The 24,371-nt window shown below is 46.9% G+C and overlaps 2 protein-coding genes across 2 annotated transcripts; both read right to left on the bottom strand.

Moving 5' to 3' along the window:
* Window positions 1–17,349: 17,349 nt before the first annotated feature.
* LOC127327319 (peroxidase 1-like) lies at window positions 17,350–18,867 on the bottom strand. Its single transcript, XM_051354097.1, has 4 exons — window positions 18,563–18,867; window positions 18,287–18,472; window positions 18,039–18,201; window positions 17,350–17,944 (listed from the first exon to the last, which is right to left on the bottom strand). Exons 1-4 carry the CDS (start codon window positions 18,767–18,769, stop codon window positions 17,520–17,522), a joined length of 981 nt encoding a protein of 326 aa, XP_051210057.1. The 5' UTR covers window positions 18,770–18,867; the 3' UTR covers window positions 17,350–17,519.
* A 3,338-nt stretch (window positions 18,868–22,205) lies between these two features.
* LOC127327318 (peroxidase 1-like) lies at window positions 22,206–23,780 on the bottom strand. The gene is made up of 4 exons (XM_051354096.2): window positions 23,461–23,780; window positions 23,169–23,354; window positions 22,922–23,084; window positions 22,206–22,827 (listed from the first exon to the last, which is right to left on the bottom strand). Exons 1-4 carry the CDS (start codon window positions 23,665–23,667, stop codon window positions 22,403–22,405), a joined length of 981 nt encoding a protein of 326 aa, XP_051210056.1. The 5' UTR covers window positions 23,668–23,780; the 3' UTR covers window positions 22,206–22,402.
* Window positions 23,781–24,371: the final 591 nt, after the last annotated feature.

Below are 24,371 nucleotides of genomic sequence, written 5' to 3'. Positions count from 1 at the left end.
GGTTAGTTTCTTCACATCTCTGCAAAACTTTATCAAGGTTTCGCAAGCAATTATCAAAAGAATTCCCATAGACAGAAAAATCATACATGAATACCTCTACAATCTTTTCACAAAAGCCATGAAAATAGCAGACATGCATCTTTGAAAAGTAGCAGGAATATTACATAAACCAAAAGGCATACGCCTATAAGCATAAGTTCCATAGGGACAAGTGAAGGTGGTTTTCTCTTGATCTTTAGTTTTAACAGCAATTTGTGAAAACCCAGAATAACCATCAAGAAAGCAAAAATGAGTATTTTTAGACAACCTTTCTAACATTTGATCGATAAAAGGTAAATGGTAATGATCTTTCTTAGTAACTTTATTAACTTTTCGATAATCAATGCACATTCTATACCCTACTACTACTCTTTGAGGGATGAGCTCATCATTATCATTAGGCACAACAGTTATTCCTCCTTTCTTAGGAACACAATGCATAGGACTAACCCATCTACTATCAGCAATAGGATATATAATACCTGCTTCAAGAAGTTTTAATACCTCATTCCTTACCACATCCTTCATCTTAGGAATTAGAAGACGCTGATGTTCAACAACAGGCTTTGCATCATCTTCCATGTTGATGGCATGTTGGCAAATAGAGGGAGAAATCCCCTTCAAGTCATCAAGAGTGTAGCCAATAGCTCCTCGGTGTTTTTTCAATATTTCCAATAACCTTTCTTCCTCAAAATCTGAAAGCTTAGAACTAATAATAACAGGATATACTTTCTTATCATCAATATGAACATACTTAAGATTATCAGGCAACGGTTTTAAATCAAAAACAGGATCTTCCTTTGGTGGTGGTGTTGTACCTAGATCTTCAACCGGCAAGTCATGTTTAAGAATAGGATGACGAAGGAAAATTTCATCAAGCTCATTCCTTTCTTCCCTAAATACTTCACTCTCACTATCCTCCAAATGCTGGTGCAAAGGATTATTAGGAGCAAGAGCAATAGATGCAAGCTGTTCAACTCTAAAATCATTATTAGGCAATTCAACTTTATAAGGAACTTTGGCAAATTTAGAGAAATTAAACTCATAAGATTCACCATCAAATTTAGTCACAATTTTCTCTTTCTTGCAATCTATAATAGCCCCACAAGTATTTAGAAAAGGTCTACCAAAAATGATAGGACAAGACTTACTAGCAGCAGAACCAAGTACCAAAAAATCAGCAGGATATTTAATCTTACCACATAGAACTTCCACATCTCAAACAATACCAATAGGATAGATAGTTTCTCTATTAGCTAGCCGAATAATCACATCAATATCTTCAAGTTCAAAAGAACCAATTTCATGCATGATTTCCGTGTAAAGCTCATAAGGAATGGCACTAATACTTGCACCAATGTCGCATAAACCATAATAACAATGATCACCAATTCTAACAGAGAGCATAGCAACACTGGCTTTCCTAGATTTATTAGGATGCGAAACAATATTAGAAGCATCTTCAAGGAAAATAATATGACCATCTTCTACATTTTCAGTCACAAGATCTTTAACTATTGCAATAGCAGGTTCAACCTTTATTTGCTCTTCAGGTTCTATAGGTTTCTTTGTACTTTTATTAACCGCACTAGTTATAACAGAATACTCCTTCATTTTAGCAGGGAAAGGAGTTTTTTCAATATAAGCTTCAGGAAGAATATGATCAACAGTTTCAATTTCAACACATTTATCTATAGGTGAATTAGTTTTATCTTTGTAAGGTTCATGATACTTATCAAAATTCTTCCTAGGCAATTCAAAATGAGAGGCAAAAGCTTTATAAAAATTTGCAATAAATTGAGAGTCAAGACCATAAGTAGCATTCATATTATGAAATTTATCAGTATCCATAAAAGTTTTAATGCATTCATAATCATAATTTATACCTGACTCTCTATCTTTGTCGTTCTCCCATCCTTCAGTATTCTCCTGAATCCAATCAAGAAGGTCCCATTTAAACTCTTCTTTGTTGCGTGTAAATGATCCAGAACAAGTAGTATCCAGCAAGGTTTTATCTTGAAAAGAAAGTCTTGCATAGAAATTATCAATGATGATATTACCAGGAAGCTCATGAATGGGGCATTTGAGCATTAAAGACTTCAATCTCCCCCATGCTTGGGAAATACTCTCTCCATCACGAGGCCAGAAATTATATATGCGGTTCCGGTCTTTGTGAATTTCACTTGGAGGATAGAATTTAGAATAAAATAGAGGCACAATATCCTTCCAATCAAGAGAATCCCCATTCTTCAGCAATTTATACCAATGCGCCGCTTTACCAGACATCGATATAGAGAATAGTTTCTTCCTAACTTCATCCATAGCAATACCTGCACACTTGAATAACCCGCATAATTCATGTAAAAATAGTAAATGATCTCCAGGATGGACAGTTCCATCCCCTTCATAGCGGTTATCCACAACACGTTCAATAATTTGCATAGGTATTTTGTATGGAACCTCTTTCTCACCTGGCTCCTCATCCACTACCTTTGCAGTAGTAGTAGATTTCCCAAATAGAAATTCAAGAGAAGATCTCTCCATAATGAATTATAGCAGCAGGCAGAAATAAAATCAGCACGTACAGTAAAAGTTTCCCTTACCAATTCCACTTACCAATAGCGCTTCACTTCCCGGCAATGGCGCCAGAAAATAGTCTTGATGACCCACAAGTATAGGGGGTGTATCGTAGTACTTTCGATAAATAAGAGTGTCGAACCCAACGAGGAGCAGAAGGTGTTGACAAGCAGTTTCGATGAAGGATTCACTGTAAATGCTCAGGACAAGTATTAGGGGTTGTGATGTAGCAGATAAATAAAGTACAAGTAAGTAAAATGCGAGAGTAATAATTGCAGCGAGTGGCCCAATCCTTTTTAGCACAAAGGACAAGCCGGTTTGTTTACTTATGATGACCAAACGTTCTTGAGGACACACGGGAATTTAGTCTAGTGCTTTCGCTTCATATAGTTGATTAATCTTCATTGTTTTGATAAGTGTTGTGTGGGTGAACCTATGCTAATGCACCGCCCTTCCTAGGACTAATACATACTTGTGATTATACCCCTTGCAAGCATCCACAAATACAAGAAAGTAATTAAGATAAATCTAACCACAGCCTTAAACTCTGAGATCCTGCAATCCCTCCTGCATCGATATACCAACGGGGGTTCAGCTTGCTATCACTCCGGCAACCCCACGATTAGCAAACGAATACAAGATGTATTCCCCTAGGCCCATAAAGGTGAAGTATCATGTAGTCGACGTTCACATGACATCACTAGAAGAATAACACCACAACTTAAATATCAAACCATTGAATATTACTCAACATAGTTCACTACTAACATTTAGACTTCACCCATGTCCTCAAGAACTAAATGAACTACTCACGAGACATCATATGGAACATGATCAGAGGTGATATGATGATGAATAACAATCTGAACATAAACCTTGATTCAATGGTTTCACTCAATAGCATCAATAACAAGGAGTAATCAATACCGGGAGAGTTTCCCCTATGAAATAATCAAGATTCAACCCTAGATGTTACAGCTGTGACGAGGTGCAGCGGTGGAGATGACGGTGACAGTGGTAGAGATGATGGTGATGATGATACCAATGAAGTCCAGCTCGATGGCGGTGATGATGGCAATGATTTCCCCCTCCGGGAGGGAAGTTCCCCGGCGGATTTCAGCCTGCCGGAGAGCTCTTTTCTCTCTGGTGTTTTCTGCCCCGCAGAGGCGGCTGTGTCTCCTCGTGATTATTCCCAGTACCTTAGGTTTTCGGGTAGATGAAGTACGCGAAAGAGAGGCGGCCGAGGGGGGCTGTGGGCCCCCTCCCCACAAGGCGGCGCGGCCAGGGTAGAGCCCGCGCCGGCCTAAGGGGGGGCCCATGGCGGCCCTCCTCAGCCCCTAATTTTGGCTGGCTCCTTCTTCTGGAGAAATAAGACCTTCGGTGTAATTTCCGTCAATTGTTGATCTTCAGAAATACAGCATTCTGACGGTGCTTTTTCCAGCAGAATCCTGACTCTGGTGAGTGATTCTCCAATAATCATGAAACATGCAAAATAGGTGAAATAACATAAGTATCATCTCTAAATATGAAATATATCAATGAATAACAGTAAATTATGATATAAAATAGTGATGCAAAATGGACGTATCAGTCCACATGCTCTATTGTCCAACTTCACCACTTCAAGCTGAGTCTTGACCCGAAATCCCTCTTTCACGGTTGACCGAACCTCTCGTGCAAAACGCTTCCTTGTTTTGCCATTTTCTGTTGACTTCTCTCCCTCTTTCGTTTTGGAGGTAGATATGCATGACGATGGGAGGCCGGCGCAGGGCACCAGCTCGCCGAATCGCCAGGGGCAGTGGTCCATAATCGATTTCGTGTGCGGGTAGCCGGAGACGTGGGGTCGTGCAGTGGCGCGGCGAGATTAAGATATACTCAAGGATAGGGCAAACAGTAGTTGCCACGACGAATCTGATGGGTGACTGTGGTGGCGCGGTGGCGTGCTGGTGACCTGGAGCTCCGGTGGTCGTGTGGTGGAGGTGGAAGATTGATCGCCGGTAGCGGGAGCAGTCAATGAAAGGCGCTCGGGTGGTTGGCGATGGAAAGCTTGTGCGTGTGCGAGGTGAAATCATGCGGGTCGATCCAGACGATGGGATTAGATAGGATTGGGGATGGGCTGCATCGGCATCCCCTTTTGGGAGTTTGCTAGGCTATTTTGTCTTTTTGAGGTATTTTTGTTCTATTTTTCTTAGGTAGTGTTTAGATGCATCCAAATTTTGATAAAGTTGAGATACTTTTGGTGAGACGGAGATAGTACTATATATAAGATATAAAGGTGTCAGATGAAGAATTGACGCTTCATGCATGCTTAATTGTGTTGGTGAGCGACAAGAGGATAGCAGGTCATGTTGGGTCATTTTTACAATTCTCTTTTTCTCAGTCGGGTCAATGATTTTTACCGGAAAAACTAGTGGTTCGATTTTGTACTTCCCTTTTTGAAAATTCCCTTTTGAAAACTCTTATTTTATGTTATATTATAAGGTATTACCTTATTATCAAGATTCATGTTAGTTGGACTGGTTTTTTTATAATTCCCTTTTTCGTGCTAGTGGTTTTTAATAGAAAATAACGGGTGGAGACACCACTGATACGTCTCAAACGTATCTATAATTTCTTATGTTCCATGCTAGTTTTATGACAATACTCACATGTTTATATACATTTTATATCATTTTTATGCATTTTCCGGCACTAATCTATTAACAAGATGCCGAAGCGCCAGTTCCTGTTTTCTGCTGTTTTTGGTTTCAGAAATCCTACACAGGAAATATTCTCGGAATTGGACGAAACAAAAGCCCACGGTATTATTTTCCACGGAGCCTTCCAGAACACCGAAGGAGAGACGGAGAGGAGCCGAGGGGGCCCCACACCACCTGGCGGCGCGGCCAAGAGGGGGGGGCGCCGCCCTATGGGGTGGGCCCCTCGAGTGTCCCCCGACTCTGCCCCTTCGCCTATATATTCTCTCCGTCGCGAAAACCCTATTACCGAGAGCCACGATACGAGAAAAGTTCCAGAGACGCCGCCGCCGCCAACCCCATCTCGGGGGATTCAGGAGATCGCCTCCGGCACCCTGGGAAATATTCCAGGAAATCGCCACGGTCTTATTTTCCAGGAAATATTCTCGGAATTGGACGAAACAAAAGCCCAGGGTCTTATTTTCCACGGAGCTTTCCAGAAGACCGAAGGAGATACGAAGTGGGGCCACGAGGTGGCGATACCACCTGGCGGCGCGGCCAAGGAGGGGCCCGCGCCGCCCTATGGTGTGGGCCCCTCGTGCGCCCCCGACTCTTCCCTTCCGCCTACTTAAACTCTCCGTCACGAAAACCCTATTACCGAGAGCCACGATACGAGAAAAGTTCCAGAGATGCCGCAGCCGCCAATCCCATCTCGGGGGATTCGGGAGATCGCCTCCGGCACCCTGCCGGAGAGGGGAATCATCACCCGGAGGACTCTACATCACCATGATCGCCTCCGGACCGATGTGTGAGTAGTTCATCCTTGGACTATGGGTCCATAGCAGTAGCTAGATGGTTGTCTTCTCCTATTGTGCTATCATGTTTAGATCTTGTGAGCTGCCTATCATGATCATGATCGTCTATTTGTAATGCTACATATTGTGTTTGTTGGGATCCGATGAATATGGAATACTATGTCAAGTTGATTATTGATCTATCATATATGTGTTATTTATGATCTTGCATGCTCTCCGTTGCTAGTAGAGGCTCTGGCCAAGTTAATACTTGTGACTCCAAGAGGGAGTATTTATGCTCGATAGTGGGTTCATGCCTCCATTGAATCTGGGACAGTGACAGAAAGTTCTAAGGTTGTGGATATGCTGTTGCCACTAGGGATAAAACATCAATGCTTTGTCTAAGGATATTTGTGTTGATTACATTACACACCATACTTAATGCAATTGTCTGTTGTTTGCAACTTAATATTGGAAGGGGTGCGGATGCTAACCCGAAGGTGGACTTTTTAGGCATAGATGCATGCTGGATAGCGGTCTATGTTATTTGTCGTAATGCCCTAAGTAAATCTCATATTAGTCATCATGATATGTATGTGCATTGTTATGCCCTCTCTATTTGTCAATTGCCCAACTGTAATTTGTTCACCCAACATGCTATTTCTTATTGGAGAGACACCACTAGTGACTGTGGACCCCGGTCCATTCTTTTACATCTGAAATACAATCTACTGCAATCATTGTTCTCTGCTGTTCATTGCAAACAAACATCATTCTCCACACCATACGTTTAATCCTTTGTTTACAGCAAGCCGGTGAGATTGACAACCTCACTGTTAAGTTGGGGCAAAGTATTTTGATTGTGTTGTGCAGGTTCCACGTTGGCGCCGGAATCCCTGGTGTTGCGCCGCACTACACTCCTTGACCAACAACCTTCACGTGGCCTTCATCTACTACTGGTTCGATAACCTTGGTTTCTTACTGAGGGAAAACTTGCTGCTGTACGCATCACACCTTCCTCTTGGGGTTCCCAACGGGCGTGTGCTTTACGCGTCATCAAGCTCTTTTTCTGGCGCCATTGCCGGGGAACTGAAGAAAAGTTACACCACAAAGATTTCTAACTCCCACGTTAAATGCACGCCAGCACTTGCCACCGTTGAAATATTATTATTTGGATGTTAATCTTGCTGATAATTCTATAAAGAAACCTTTGGGGAGGATTGATAATGTTCACATTACGGTTAACAATAACCTTTTTCCCGTTTATTTTGTTGTCTTGGATATTGAATGCAATGCATCTTGTCCTATTATTTTTGGAAGACCCTTCCTTCGAACTGTTGGTGCTATTATTGATATGAAGGAATGAAATATTAAATATCAATTCCCTCTTAAGAAAGGTATGGAACACTTCCCTAGAAAGAGAATGAAGTTGCCTTTTGATTCTATTATTAGAACAAATTATGATGTTGATGCTTCATCTCTTGATAATACTTGATTCACACTTTCTGCGCCTAGCTGAAAGGCGTTACAGAAAGCGCTTATGAGAGACAACCCATTATTTTATTTCTGCAATTTTTGTTTTATATTTGTATCTTGGAAGTTGTTACTACTGTAGCAAACTCTTCTTATCTTTATTTTATTGCATTGTTGTGCCAAGTAAAGTCTTTGATAATAAGTTTGATACTAGATTTGGATTTCTGCGCATAAACAGATTCCTAGCTGTCACGAATTTGAGTAGATCTCTCTGTAGGGAACTCAGAAAAATCTGCGAAAAATCATGAGTAATCCTCAGATATGTACGCAACTTTCATTCAATTTGAGCTTCTTCATATGAGCATGTTAAGTGCCTCGAAAAAATTCGTCTTTACAGACTGTTCTGTTTTGACAGATTCTGCCTTTTATTTCACATTGCCTCTTTTACTGTGTTGAGTGGATTTCTTTGCTCCATTAACTTTCAGTAGCTTTGGATAATGTCCAGAAGTGTTGGGATCGATTGTGTCCTCTCTGAACATGTGAATTTTTGATTATGCACTAACCCTCTAATGAGATTGTTTTGAGTTTGGTGTGGAGGAAGTTTTCAAGGGTCAAGAGAGGAGGATGATATAATTTGATCAAGAAGAGTGAAAAGTCTAAGCTTGGGGATGCCCCCGTGGTTCATCCCTGCATATTTCAAGAAGACTCAAGAATCTAAGCTTGGGGATACCCAAGGCATCCCCTTCTTCATCGACAACTTATCAGGTCACCTCTAGTGAAACTATATTTTTATTCCGTCACATCTTATGTGCTTTACTTGGAGCGTCTGTATGTTTTTATTTTCGTTTGTGTTTGAATAAAATCGGATCCTAGCATTCCTTGTGTGGGAGAGAGACACGCTCCGCTTGTTCATATGAACACTGGTGTTCTTAGCTTTACTTTTAATGTTCATGGCGAAGGTTGAAAACAGCTTCGTTCATTGCTATTTGGTTGGAAACAGAAAATGCTTCATGTGGTAATTGGTATATGGTCTTGAATAATTTGATACTTGGCAATTGTTTTGAGCTCTCAAATAGATCATGTTTAAGCTCTTGCATCATGTAGTTTGAACCTATTAGTGGAGAATTACTGTAGAGCTTGTTGAAATTTTGTTTGCATGATTGGTCTATCTAAAGTCCTGATATTTTCTGGTAAAAGCGTTTGGACAACAAGGAAGACAATGTAGAGTCTTATAATGCTTGCAATATGTTCTTATGTAAGTTTTGCTGTACCGGTTCATACTTGTGTTTGCTTCAAACAACCTTGCTAGCCAAAGCCTTGTACTGAGAGGGAATGCTTCTCGTGCATCCAAAACCTTGAGCCAAAACCTATGCCATGTGTGTCCATCATAACTACCTACTATGTGGTATTTCTCTACCATTCCAAGTAAATTGCTTGCGTGCTACCTTTAAAATTTCATTCCTTGTCTTTGCAATATATAGCTCATGGGAAAGTAGCTTAAAAACTATTGTGGTAAAGAATATGTCGCTTATGTATCTTATTTCTTATAAGTTGCTTGTTGAGCGGTAACCATGTTCCTGGGGACGATATCAACTGTTACACTTTTGTTGAATATCATGTGAGTTGCTATGCATGTTCGTCTTGTCTGAAGTAAGGGTGATTTGTCATGATTAAATGGTTTGAGTATGCATATTGTTAGAGAAGAACATTGGGCCGCTAACCAAAGCCATGAATCATGGTGGAAGTTTCAGTTTCGACATTAATCCTCAATCTCTTATGAGAATATTATCTGTTGTTGAATGCTTAAGCATTAAAGAGGAGTCCATTATCTGTTTTCTATGTTGTCCCGGTATGGATGTCCTCAAGTTGAGATTTATCAAAAACGAGAAATCAAATGCGATCTTTCTCCCTGGACCTTTGTACAGGCGGCATAGAGGTACCCCTTTGTGACACGTGGTTGAAACATATGTAATGCAATGATAATCCATGGAAATCCGAGCTAATTAGGACAAGGTGCGAGCACTATTGGTATTCGATGCATGAGGCTTGCAACTTATAGGATGTTTTATACATAACACATATGAATTATTACTACCGTTGACAAAATTGTTTCCATGTTTTCAAAATAAAAAGCTCTAGCACATAAGTAATCCCTGCTTCCCTCTGCGAATGGCCTTTCTTTTATTTTATGTTGAGTCAGTTTACCTACTTCTTTCTATCTTAGAAGCAAACACGTGTGTCAACTGTGTGCATTGATTCCTACATACTTGCTTATTTGCACTCATCATATTACTTTGTGTTGACAATTATCCATGAGAAAGGGGTGGAGGTTTCGGTGGCAGTGGAGCGGCGCTCGGAAGTTTCAGAACGGTAGTTGGACTTCGCGCGATCGCCTTTTTCTTTACCACGCGCGGTGCCGCGTGTGCCAAATATCCAGCGCGTTGGGCCGCAATTTCGCGCACGCTGGAAAAAATTAGCGTGCTGCGCGTCTGTTGGAGCGAATTATTTTGTTGCCGGCGCGCTAAACTAGCAGTTTTTACCGCGTGGACGCCTTTTGATGATATGTTGAAGATGCTCTTACAGTTTCTGCATTTTCCAAGATGGCTAGTTATGCTCGTCAGGTGTTTCATGTTGTACTTGGTAAACAATATGGGAGGAGGATGCCAATGTTATACTTTCAACTCATATTTAATTTGTGAAAGAATTTCAGCATAATAGAGAGAAGTTCTGTTGGACTAATATTAGAAAATAGTATAACTCTGTTTCATAATATAATCCATTTTAGCAAACTAAAATAGTTTGCTAAAATAACTTATATTATGAAACGGATGTAGTAGTGAAAAAGTACTCATTACATTTTTTGTTTTTTGACATGTCCGGGAATCGAGAAATACTCAAAAACTAATTTCTTCTGCTGTTGAAAGTCTTAGTTCAGCCTTGTTGAAAGTGATATTTTTGTTTGTGCTATGTCCCGCCCATTTTTCTACCCTAAAATTCCACTGTCCCACAAAGGTCTTTGAGATTTTGTCTTTGTTTGGAAATACCTAATTTCCCACACAGCAGTTCGAAAATGTTATAACGAGGAAAGAGAATTAAAACGCACAGGCGGGAAGAGTGAATTGACACAACAAGCGAGCAGGCAGAAAAAGAGAAATGCCAGGAACAAGCATGAGGGCGGGAAAAGGGTAGTGCTAAGCGTGCATGATGTTTTTGCCCAAAAGGGAGTTGGTGCGGAGCTTTGTCTCGTTGCCTTTTTTGGCAGGTTCGAGACCTATGAGAGTCAAATAAGTTTTTGCCATCGCAGGGAACGAAAAGTTAAAAGATGAAAAGTTCGCTGGTCTGAAAACGACTGCTTCGCGAGCGCTGACTGCTAGCTAGGGACGCCCGTCTTGACCACCTAGTGCGGAAGGGATTAGTAGAATCGCATTTGTGAACCAATTTTTGGACGGAATGCAAAGCAATTATTAACTTAAACCTACAACCGGGATTAAGGGAGTGCGGCCCAAAGGAACCTCCCAGAATGGCCGCTTGCTAAGAGCATCTCGACTCGTTTGGCTTTCCCACGGTGAAATCCGGACGAAACAACCGCCGGATTGAACGAAATAAAGTCGTGGAAAGAACTATATTTCCAGTCGTTCACCCGGAGTTCGGCGGGCATAGTCGAAATTCAAACAAAACGTCGTCCCGCTACAAATACGGCCAGTTGAACGGCAAAAGGATCAGCCACAGATCGGCGATTGGAGGAAAATTACACTGAAATAGGGGCGTCGGCAGTCCCGCCTGGCACGGCAGTGTCCGACGGCCCAGTTCCCTCACACGCCGTGGTCGAAGCGGCGGCAGTAGACGTCGTAGACGGTGAGGAAGACGAGGTAGGAGCCGGAGACGACGTAGAACTGGCCGGAGTGGGCCGGAGGATGTCGGTGCGATGACCCTTGTACAAAATCCTCGTCTCCTCGTCCATCAGGTCCGTGTTGCCGCCCATCAGAAACACCAAGTCTGTGTTCCTCTTCTTCGCCGCCGCCGTCGTCTTCAGCAGGGCGATCCGGGCGCCTTCGTTGGCGAGCATCTCCCTCCACCTGCCGTCGAACTTGTCGTCCCTCCCGGCGGCGTGCGTCCTCGCGTCGGCCCAGCACTTGTCGAATGACGCCTGCAGCCTCTCGGCGGGATGGCCCATCTTTTTGAGGTCTTTGAGCTTCTTCTGGCCGAGTTCCGGGCGGCCCTCCGATGAGCCAGGCGCCGGAGTGTCGGGGTTGTACTGTTCGGTCTTGCTCTGGGCGAGGTTCTTGCGCGTTTCCGCCCACTTCTCGCACTTCTCGATGCGGGAGAAGACGTTCAGGAAGTTGAACATCAAGCCGGTGTCGTCCTCATACATGTCGAAAGCACGGCGCATCTGGCGAAAAAGAGGACGGCGAGACGGGTCAGCTCACGGCGATCACTACACACGCAGGCACGGTGGGGAAAGCTAACCTTTTGTTCGAAGTCGGCGCCGCTCTCTGGGCGAGTATCGATCTCCTCCTGTATGCCGTGCCATTTGCTGCACGCCGTCTGTATGATCCCCCAATGGGTGCCCATGGCCTTGTCTCCCCGGTTCATGATCGTCTTATTGAAGTAGAGATCGACGAGCTTGCGTTCGTCGAACGCCTGCTTCACTCGAAGCCAATACGTGTCATACGACTGATTGGCCCCGGTTATGCCGTTCATGGACACGGTCATCCAAGCTTCGGCGAGGCACTCCTCTTCCTTCCCCGTCCATTTGATACGTGGTTCGGTAGGCGGGGAGTCCTTCTTCCTCTTCTTCTTTCGCGTCGACAGGTTGGCGTCGGCGACCTCATATTGAGTTGGCCATTCTTCTTCTTCTTCGATGGCTTGGCTTCCGTCGACCACATCCTCCACCTAGTCGTTGCGCGCCGCGACAGCTGTCATCGCCCTCGCCTCCTCTTGCGTGAAGAACCCCGGGCTCGCAGCGGCGGCCATGGAGCCCGACGTTTGGCCGTAGGTGGCCTCTTGGAACATGGCAGGCGACGACGGCGAGAAGCTCGAAGGGGAGAAAGTCGGCGGGGAACTGTTTGTAACTTGCATCGGCCATTGGCCGGGGAACACGGCGGCGCCGCCGCCGCCGCGAGCATGGCCCATGCTCATGGCCATGGAGATCTTCCTCACTTGTTCATCCTCGGCGAACGCCGCCGCCCTCTTCGCGGAGAGTTTTTTCTCCCTCTCCACCCTGGCGCTTGTTTCGATCTGGCGCTGGAGCTCGTCCGCCGCCCACTGTGCGTTGGATACACCCGGCGGCCGCTCCTTCTTCGCACGCGGCTTCCTCGCCTTCGGCGGCATGGTGGTGGACAAGAAGACGAGGAGGAGAATGGAGATGCCTATCCACAATTTCGTCGGGAGGGAATGGGGACATGCAAGAAAATTGGAGGGAAATCGACAGGATTTGGCTTTCCTGTCGCCGACTACGAGGGTCCACACAATGTTTCGCGTCAAATTCTTTCGTCCGGAGTCCCCGAGCGCACCTCAGGGGACCGAGGATGGCGTGGGCTCGCCGGATGGATGAAGGGCCAAATCCGGACGAAAACGAGGAACCAGGGTCGCGACTGGGCCGAATTTCGCCGTCCGGATGGAAAAAACGGCGCTCGGGGGCCTTGTCGGGGAAACGAGTGGAGTTGCTCTACAAGAAAAGGAAAAAACAACAAGCAGATTTGAGAATTTGGCTTCGGTAATGTCATTTGGAATTTTGCATAGTGTACTAGTAGTTTGTATTGCCCTATACTACCTCTAGTACTAGTAGTTTTGTCTCTAAGAGCATCTCCAACGGGCCGACGTATTTCGGACGTCCGAAATGTCCGTTTGCGTCGGCCCGCGGACGCCATGCGGCCCAGGGCGATCGTTTGCGTCGGGGGTACCTCCAGCGGTGCGGACGCATATTTTTAGCGGAGACAGCATCAAGCTCATTAATGGCGTTTTATGTCCCGTCGAGGATTGCCGCCGGCAACTAACAGTTCCCGCGCGACGACGGTCGTTCCCGCGCGTGCCCAATACATTGGCAAGTTTCGCCGGCGTTTCGGGCGCGGGAAATGCCCTGTTCGCCAACGCCGTTTCCCACCCCGCCGTGGCTATATATGGTGGACACCGGCGGGGATGATGGCCACAGCTCAAGCTAAACCCTAGCATCCATCCATGGCCGACCACATTAGTTGGGAACACGTTGTTCAGATGTGCCGCCGCCTCCACCCGGAGGAGGACGAGGAGGTAGTCTCCGCCGGCGTTCAGGCCGAGCAGTTGGACCTGGAGGCGGCGGCGGAGGCGGAGGTTGCGGAGGCGGAGGTGGCAGAGCGCGCGGAATGGCGCCTCGCGGCGACCAGGGTGGAGATCGCCAACGCCATGGCCGAGCTCGCCGACGCCAGGGCGGAGCTCGCGGAGGCACGAGCGGCGATGGCGGCCCCTCCGACAGCCCCACCAGCGGACACCGTCATCCACGACATCGCGGATGACGATTGCCCCGCCGTTTCGACTGCGGTGGCGACCAGTTGGTTCTGGTCACGTCCTTCGAGACCCTAGCTGGAGACGCCCCGCGCCGTCACGCTCGGGCAGCGGAGGAGGAAGACCACAACTATGCGGTGTCCATGGCTCGGGGGTACATGTGCTCCAACCTGGATTCGCTCCAGCGGAGGGGCCCTTCTCCCTCGCGGGTCGAGCAGGAGAACCGGGAGATGACGGGCGCCATCGCCGCCAGGGACGAAGCGATGGCGAAGGCGGCTAGGGATAGGGCCCGCTTCCTCGCCCAGCTGACGGGGTTGCAGGCGGCGGCCCAGGAGAACGAGGAGGAGGCGGCGGCGGCGGAGGAGGAGGCGGCGGTCTAGGCTTTGGCGTCCCAGGCGGTGGCGGCGGAGGAGGAGGCGGCGGCTATGGCGAGGACAGTCCTGTGGGACTCCTCTCTGGCCAAGGCCCTCGAATGCCGCAGGCGGGAGGGGTGACCAATCTGCGGCGTGCCCGGCGTGCGGAGTGCGCGAAGCGCTCGTGCTTCGACGACGGCGCCGGCCCCTCCGGCGGCCAGTAGTAGGCTGCGAGACTGCGAGTAACCGAGGCCAGTGTAGGCCGCGCGATGGCGAGTAGGTACGGCCATTGTAGTTTTAGGTTAACTCGACTAACCATCTCTGTAAATATGGTCATTTTGGCCAATCAATAGTAATGAAAAAGTTTAGCTTACGTAGTCGTGCGGATCGGGCCCGGATGCATCGAACGCGGAGAATTTCCGCGACCGCGCAGCGTCCATGGAGACGCAAACCTGGCGCATATTTGGGCCATGTTTGCGTCGCCGGGGGGGGGGGGGTGGGGGGTCACTTTGCGTCGGCCCGCTGGAGCAGGGCCCAGACGCATTTCTGGTCACGGCGGACGCAAACGCTCGCTCAGCGTCCGTTTGCGTCGCGCCGCTGGAGATGCCCTAACTACACTTAATTTTTTTCTGTTTTATATCCTATACCAAGTTTATTAATTCATTATTTTTGTTTATTAAAGTAATTTTTTGGAATTCAAACAATAAAGAAGTGTGACATTGGGACCACCAGGTTAATAGGATTGATATATATGATACTAATATCAATAACATGCGCGCAAACTATTTGAAACCGGGATGGAAGGAACTCAGAATTTAAGCGTGCTAGTGCTGGACCAGGTTTAGGATATGTGATCAATCGGAAAGTTTAACCACGAGTAAGTAATTGAACTACAAATTAAATATAGTTAGAGACTAAACTGGTAAAATAACTAAAATACTAGAAATTCTAACAAAAGAAAAAATGGAAAAAAGTTGAAAAAATTGAATGCAAAAAATACACCGAAAGGCCTTTAGTCCCGGTTGGTGTTACAAACCGGGACAAAAGGCTCTCTGCTCCATCGCGCGCCCGCAGTCCACGTGAAGGACCTTGGTGCGTAACGCAACCGGTACTAAAGAGGGTACTAAAGAGGGGGTTTTTGTCCTGAAGACTTAAGCCACTTACAAAACAGGAAAAAAGATTGAATGAAAAAATTAGTAAAAAAATGCAGCAAAGGCCTTTAGTTCCAATTGGTGTTACATATCGGAACTAATGGTTTTCCGTCCCATCGCGCTGCCGCAGCCCACGTGGAGGGCCTTTAGTCCCGGTGTATAACACAACTGGGACTAAATCCCCTTACCAATCTGAAGTCCCTTCTACTAGTGAAAGTGTCCTAAAGTACCACTTCCGAAACTTTTTTTTTTCGAAATGGGGAAAATATCGCCCCAGCTTCTACATCCAAAGGATGCACACGGCTTTTTTTATTAGATTATTCACAAACCCTTACAAGAGCAATACAAAAGATCAAAACTTGAAGCCATCCCGCTAAACCTACAGAGGGATGAAGGGGGTGACAATTCACCAACTCATATCATCCAAAAACCAAATGTCTTCCCAGGCCGCCCAATAGCAGATGAGAAGCACATCCAGTCAAGCAGACTCTCAGCATACGCCAACGCACACGCTGTAGAAGTTGCTACCGCCATCTTCCTCGACTCCATCTTCAAGAGAGATCATCGCACTGACCCTGCTAGGCCTGCCATCGATGCCGCCACGGCGCCAGACGACTCCACCATCCTGCGCGTGTCCATCATACTGCATCCGTCTCGAGACACCACTGCACCATGCCATGGCGACTCGACAACGCCGACACAGAAAGAGCACACCGCTCCACCTCAGCACCACCGCCATCCGTTGTCTGCTCCAAAAACGATACCCCCAACAGGGAGAACGACGCTGCGCGCCGCCATCGTTCGATCCGGGAGACCCGAGTCTGGGGTTTCCCCTAGAGCAGCTCAGACGAATGTAGCTGCAGGAACAATGCCTTCAACAAGGATGCGACGAACAGGCGCCGCCATCGTCCGCCATAACTGCAGTCAAGACCGGCTTTCACCGGCAGCCACGCCGCCGTCAGGGACTAACGCAGCTGCATGAACAATGCCTTCAACAAGGATGCGATGAACAGGCGCCACCATCATCCGCCATGACTGCAGTCAAGTCCGGTTTTCACCGGCAGCCACGTCTCGCCGTTGGGGACTAGATGACGGATCACGAGACCCGTCAAAATAGCCACGAAACTGGCCGATCCCCTCCGACGAAAGAGGAGATCACCACCGCCCAAGCTTCCTCATGCTGCAGATCAGACCCAGGAGCACCGCCGACAACCAACAGGGACGCCAGAGATGCAGGTGCACACAGCCCGCTCAGATCTGGCCCATACCCGCCGCCATGGCCGTCCACCGCTGGAGATCACCGAGGAGTCCTGGCCGCCACCGCCGCCTGCAGCAGTGCCGTAGATGGCCGGAGCGGGCGCCGCCGCTGCGAACCAAGCCGGTGACCGAGGAGATCCGCCGCCGCCACCACGCCAAACGGCTTTGCCCGGCGGCGCCTCCGGCAGCGGCGGCGGGCGAGGATGAGCACGGGGGGAGGGAGGCGGCCGCCGGGCTGGGGCACCCCGGTGCGGCGCGGTCGACTACCCACGCCACACAATTCCTCGCATGAAGAAAAATGGAAGCTCAAAATTGTCTACAAAGTGAGGGAATATCCCCTCCTCAGCCTTCCGTACAAGCAAAGTGAATCATGGTCTGCTCAAAATCGCCCTTGCAGAAAACAAAAACAAGGCTCGTTGATAAAGCGGGAGAGTGTATCGCTCCGTCGACTCTACGCAGGCCACAAACCGCTCACGATAACAAGAAATGAAGCCCAAAGTTGCCGAGAAAATGGCGGAAATATCCTCGAACCCCTTGGAAAACCGGGAACTTGTAGTGCAATGGGAAAATAATAATAGACAGTTTACATGTCTGTAACGAGACAATAAACCAACGAAGAAAAGAACCGGGAGAGAGAAAAATGAAGGAACGGTTTTACTGTAACAGTCTACACTCACAAATCAAAAGCGTTGGCAATTCAACCCGTACTTCCACGGCTAACTAATGGTTCACCACGGAGCACTTCTTCCTGATCTCGCCCTGGCTTCCGGTGAGCACGTTGGCGTTGCCCATCTTGACCATGGAGACGGCAAAGTCGGCGAAGAACTCGTCCTTGAATGCGCCGGTGGCGTGGCGCTGGATGTAGGCGCGGGTGAATGCGTTCGTGAGCAGCGCGCCGTCGGAGTGGAAAAGGCCCCTCCGCTTGCTGACGAGCTTGAAGTAGTCGAGGTCGAAGGTCTTGAAGCTCCCGGGGTCCATCTCCACGAGCGTTGTGTTGTCATTGAGGCTGGCGCACTTGCTCTTCAGCTTGGCCATGTAGAAAGGCTCCAGCGTGGGGTCGATGTCACTGGGGTTGACCCTGCCGGTGAAGTTGTAGAGACGGTCGGAGAAGGAGAAGCAGTGAGACGTCCCGATCGTGTGTGCGGCTGAATCAGAGACAGAACATCCATGTCAATTGTTAGAAGACCATCTACAGTATTATTGGTGTAAAGCTTAGGTGGAAATATTATCGTCAATTACCTGAGAGGACGACGAGGTCCTTGATGTCAAGGTTCTTGGCGGCGAAGAGCTGGGTGAGCACGGTGATGTTAGCCGTGGGAGGGGGCAGTGCGTCGGTCTCGTTGGAGATGGACACGCTGCCGTCTCGCCGGCCCAAAGGGACTTCCCAGAATGGCCCCTTGCTCTGGAGAAGAAAAAACAACGAGCAACATTGAGGATTTTGCTTCGTCACGCACGTACCGCCATTTGCGAAGTTGCGTACTACTCACCAGCCATACAGCGTCCCTGGCAATGAGCGTGAGCACGTCTGCACAGGAGACGGTGTCAGGGCAGGCCTTCTCCACGGCGGCCTTCACCCTCTCCACGAAGTCGAAGCCGCGCAGTGTCTGGTTGGGCAGCGCGTCCTTCTCCGCCGTCTTGTTCGCCGAGTCCAGAAGAACCGAGCCGTCGCACCCCTGCGTACATTCATCCACGTTAGACGTTGGTCACGAACCTGCATACACACAGAAGCTCAATGCACAGCGAGACAACGAAGGCAGACGAACCCTGACGAAGCAGTCGTGGAAATGCATCCTGAGGAGCGGCGCGGCGAGGCTGGGCGCGAGGGAGAGCGCCCTGACCATCTCCTTCCGGACGACCTCCTCCACGCTGGGGCACGACTTACTGTAGAACTTCTCCTGCAGCTGCGCCGTCGCGCACGACGCCGCCACCGCCGCGAGCAGCAGCGCAACCATCACACCCCTCGTCGCCATTTGTTAGAAGCCAAATAGCTTTGCTTCTTCCTTGGCTGTGCAAGGACGACGGTGGCTAGACAAGGTAGCTTAATCGAGGGAAGCTTGAACTGCTGCTGCTGCTGAATCGGCGTCGAGGAAATTTATAGAGCAGGTCTGTCCCCACGCCTGCATGTGGTACGTAGCTGTCTTTCGAAGCAGCAGGTAAGTTCGCATGGTTTAATGAGTTGTTCCTTCCGTTGTTTGCACCTTGCGGAATCTTTGCCGTTGCAGGTACATTAATTGGCGGCCACCGTATGTATAATGGAGGCGGCCGGGACGGGCCAGCCAGACGGAACCACATCAGCTCATCAACTCATACTAACTTTGTGATTAAAAAGTGGAGTAAATTCGTTTCCAATAGTTTCAGTCGACAACGGCTCCGGGCAAGTGTACTCAATGCCACCTACCGGTAGTTTGCTGAGATGGAAATCTCACGATCCGTATATTGTATCGGTAGCATGATGCTATGGTCCGACATATCTATACTTTTCCTTTTGACATGCCACATATCTATACTAGTCTTGGGTGTCCATGTACTGTCTTTTACGGTGAACTCATCATAGCATCCCTGAACCCGATCATTCTCAAGCCTAGGCTGCTTCAAGGCCAAGTAAGGTACAATATAATACTTCTTAATTACAATCTCCACCGGAATAAAAAACTTTTCAACGATGGTTAGCTCTTGCAAATGATCAAATATAAAATGTTACTCGGATTTTTGATAGTTTCGAACCGGATTACGAATGTAGTATAGTAAAAAAAATTCTAGAAGATCTAGCTTTATCGAACCTTGGAAAATACTTGTTGTTGGTTAAGGAACATCTGCAAGACTTGCTAGTTTGATTTACCTTACATTTACTGCACCTTTTCAGTTTACTTTCTATCTTAGGTTGTGTCGATGGATGAAAATAGGTTAGGATTGAGGTTTCACATGCAACTATGTATATATGGGATAAAGATAAAATAAAGCATATTCATGTATATATGTCATTTATTTAGAAACTATCTTAGATTTTGAAGCTAATCCTGATCTATGTTTCTTCTTCTTTTCAGCGGAAGACTTAGAGGACGGTAACAACAACACATTTCTTTGTGGTTGAGATTCGGTCCCATGATTCTGTTGCTGGTTTGAAGCCGATTCGGCCGGCCATGACCAAGGTGTGCCTCTCTTCCCACCCTGCTAACTGATTTCTATAGATAAATTTGTGATGGTTCATGTCCATCTTATTTTACACTCTGCCATTCTGGTTCAGGTGTATTTCGAGGAAGATAATGAAGTTCTTATTGCTTGGTATCTAATGTATTTTGGTTCAGATGCTCATATGTGCTTGTCTAATGATTTTACCAATTACATGCTACTGGTGGCGCTCGAGGTGGCTCTACACCATCTATGCATGTATCGCCATCATCCCTCTATCGAGGTGGCGCTCGATCCCTATTGAATCTCTATCTCTCTCCCTTTTGGCCGGTTCTACGAATCCACCATTTCCCAATTTCCTTGGTTCTTGTGGTGCAAATGCGGCTCCTGGACACCATCTTACTGATGTGCTAATAAATCTCAAAACTCACAAGATAACATGTAATGACTTCCACAAACTGACGTCCTATTTGGCAATATGTTCACATAAGAGTTGAATTGTCTTTTTTATTTATTTGCAACGTTTAATTTTTTTGCAACATTTAGAAGTGTGCATGCTATCTAATATGTGGTATTCATGTTTGGGATAAATTATGGCTCTAGAGAAATATTATTTTTCTATTCGCTGGTCAGGAATAAGCTATCATGGCAGACAGTTCAAAAGATTAGTCAGGAAAGGATTAATTTTATATTTACTAGCACTACCTGTCATGGGTATTAACTTATGCATATGTATCTATTTGAGCTAATTGTATTTTTTTCTAATGCTCTCTGCTTAATATTTCTTTTTTGGAGTCTCCTAGATTTACAAGTCGCAACGTGGAGAAGTTCACCTCTATATATGGGATGTTATGACGTTGCCGCTCCGATCAAAGGAACTGTCTTAGGTGCATACTCAGATAATATTATTTTTGAATTAATGTTCTATTTATTTATGGTTATGCATATAGTAGATGCATCATTAGTATTGTTTGAAGTATCTGTATTCAGGTTTAGTATTTTGGTTCACATACTGACATCCTGACATGGAAAGAGCAACTGAAAAATTTGAGTACCACATACTGACATCCTGAAGCCACTCATTTCAGGTGAGGACATGTAGTCTATGTTGTGTTTTATTTGGCTTCTCTAACTGTATACTACTTGGATTTTGAGCCTAAATATATTTCTGTTATTTAATATATATAAGTGCATATGTATATTTATTTATTTGGTTTGATATTCCATTGTAGCCAACAGCGAGAAGTTTGGGCTTTGCCTCCTCTGTTACTTATCTACTACATTGGATGGAAGACGTACTACTAGAATAGTGGCTTTTTATTCTTTTGCAAGTCAGAAAATATGGTAAAACTATTCAAGCTCGGTCTGGCCAGGTAATAACCTGCATAATACCCATGTTTGTTCATAGTTATATGTGCTCAATATGTTTTTTCTTCATGGTTTACTCTACTCACACACCAGCCCTTTCCATCCCTCGCTTAGGATCTCATGTAACCACTGGAACCATCTAACATCTCTTCATCTGATAAGAGGTGACCTCTTTTCTTTGCGAAAACTAGTTTTTATGTAGACGACTATAGAGTATACCCCACGGAGCACTAGCTTGATCTAAGTTCATTTTAACTACTCCGAGAACCATGCAACCATCACAGAAAGGTTTGTTGGATCCGCTGTCCAAGAAGAAAAACTAACCACCTCCGTGTTGTAGTGATAGCAGGTACACAGTTAAGCTACACTGTGCGGGCCAGCCTAATTCCAATTCTGCATAGGAGTATTGTGTTTTCGATTACGTGTTGGCCATCGGTGTTACTCTTGTGTCATTCACATGCTTTGGACTACAAAGGTAACGATCCTTTGGAGTTCGGTTTATGTACTAAGGTAAAATAGTGTTGGTGGTTTTCCATTAAAATATTGACTTAGTATTTTAAAGGTGTTATTTTAAGAACATGTAAAGCTTCACCGGATCAATGCAATGTAGGGTGTCTTGCATTTTTTTAATCGCCGTCCGCCTTTGCTATGTTCCGGTGGTTTACCGTGTGTTTTCCCTCGATTTCGCCGTGCTATGTGGCTTTGTCGTGTGTTATTCCCAAATTTCACCGTGTTACTGGACTTTGCCATCTGTCTTACGGACCACACGACAACCGCCATCTCTTCCGTGATCCGGGCCATGCAACACACGACAAAGTGGCAGCCACACGGCAGCGACATTTTTTCTGGTACTGAATATCCCTCCCTTCACCCCATGGAAGACCGGGAATTTATATTGCGATGGGACGATAATAGAAAATTTTCATATGATTATCAATTCTTGGTGGACAGTTTACATGTCTGTAACGAAACAATGAACCAACGAAAAAAAGAACCGGGGGAGAGAAAAATGAAGTAACTGTTTTACAGTAATAATCTACACGGGAAAAAAAAACATGGTCACAAATCAAAAGAGTTGGTAAGCCAACCGGTACTTCCACGGCCAACTAATGGTTCACCACGGAGCACTTCTTCCTGATCTCGCCCTGGCTTCCAGTGAGCACGTCGGTGTTGCCCATCTTTACCATGGAGACGGCAAAGTCGGCGAAGAACTCGTCCTTGAATGCGCCGGTGGCATGCCGCAGGATGTAGGCGCGGGTGAAGGCGTCGGTGAGGAGGGTGCCGTCGGAGTGGAAAAGGCCCCTCCGCTTGCTGACGAGCTTGAAGTAGTCGAGGTCGAAGGTCTTGAAGCTCCCGGGGTCCATCTCCACGAGCGTTGTGTTGTCGTTGAGGCTGGCGCACTTGCTCTTCAGCTTGGCCATGTAGAAAGGCTCCAGCGTGGGGTCGATGTCACTGGGGTTGACCCTGCCGGTGAAGTTGTAGAGACGGTCGGAGAAGGAGAAGCAGTGAGACGTCCCGATCGTGTGTGCGGCTGAAGCAGAGACAGAACATCCATGTCAATTGTTAGAAGACCATTTACAGTATTATTTCTGTAAAGCTTAGGTGGAAATATTATCGTCAATTACCTGAGAGGACGACGAGGTCCTTGATGTCAAGGTTCTTGGCGGCGAAGAGCTGGGTGAGCACGGTGATGTTAGCCGTGGGAGGGGGCAGTGCGTCGGTCTCGTTGGAGATGGACACGCTGCCGTCTCGCCTGCCCAAAGGAACTTCCCAGAATGGCCCCTTGCTCTGGAGAAGAAAAACAACGAGCGGCATTGAGGATTTCGCTTCGTTACGCACGTACCGCCATTTGCGAAGTTGCGTACTACTCACCAGCCATACAGCGTCCCTGGCGATGAGCGTGAGCACGTCTGCACAGGAGACGGTGTCGGGGCAGGCCTTCTCCACGGCGGCCTTCACCCTCTCCACGAAGTCGAAGCCGCGCAGCGTCTGGTTAGGCAGCGCGTCCTTCTCCGCCGTCTTGTTCGCCGAGTCCAGCAGAACCGAGCCGTCGCACCCCTGCATACATTCATCCACGTTAGACGCTGGTCACGAACCTGCACACACACACACACACACACACACACAAGCTCAATGCACAGTGAGACAACGAATGCAGACGAACCCTGACGAAGCAGTCGTGGAAGTGCATCCTGAGGAGCGGCGCGGCGAGGCTTGGCGCGAGGGATAGCGCCCTGACCATCTCCTTCCGGACGACGTCCTCCACGCTGGGGCACGACTCACTGTAGAACTTCTCGTGCAGCTGCGCATGCGCGCAAGACGCCGCCACCGCCGCGAGCAGCAGCGCTACCATGACACCCCTCGTCGCCATTGTTAGAAGCCAAATAACTTTGCTTCTTCCTTGGTACTGAAAGGACGACGGTGGCTAGACAAGGTAGCTAATCGAGGGAAGCTTGAACTGCTGCTGCTGCTGATGAATCGGCGCCGAGGAAATTTATAGAGCAGGACTGTGCCGACGCCTGCATGTGGTAGGCTGTCTCGCGAAGCAGCAGGTAAGTTTGCATGGTTTAGTGAGTTGTCCCTACCCTTGTTTGCACTTCGTGGAATCTTTGCCATGCCAGGTACACTGGCGGCTACACCGTATGTATAATGGAGGTGGCAGGGCCATCCAGCCAGACGGAACCACATCACATCAGCTCATAATTAGTTTTGTGAGTTGTGATTAAAAAGGAGAGTAAATTCATTTGTTGCCAATAGTTTAAATCGACAACGGCTCCGGGCACAGGTCAATTCCACCTACCGGTAGTTCGCTGAGATGGAGATCGATTAGGATTCCCTATAAAAGAAAAAAAACATAAAAAAGAAGGTCTTAATTTCTATTTGAGTTTAGAGGAACCATGATGCTATCGTCCCACATATCTATACTTATGTGTCTACTAAAAAAATTGCCCGTACGTTGCAATGGCAGAAGAAACATTGCTAAAATATTGTCAGGGCAGCATAAAATGGCAAGAAATATCCTATAAAGATAATTTCAACCAAATGTAGAAGACACATTGCTAAAATTTTGTCAGG

Source organism: Lolium perenne, chromosome 1, assembly GCF_019359855.2.
Source record: "Lolium perenne isolate Kyuss_39 chromosome 1, Kyuss_2.0, whole genome shotgun sequence".
Classification (NCBI taxonomy): domain Eukaryota; kingdom Viridiplantae; phylum Streptophyta; class Magnoliopsida; order Poales; family Poaceae; genus Lolium; species Lolium perenne.
Note: the sequence above shows the minus strand (reverse complement) of the source record. Positions and strands in the feature narration are given on the sequence as shown.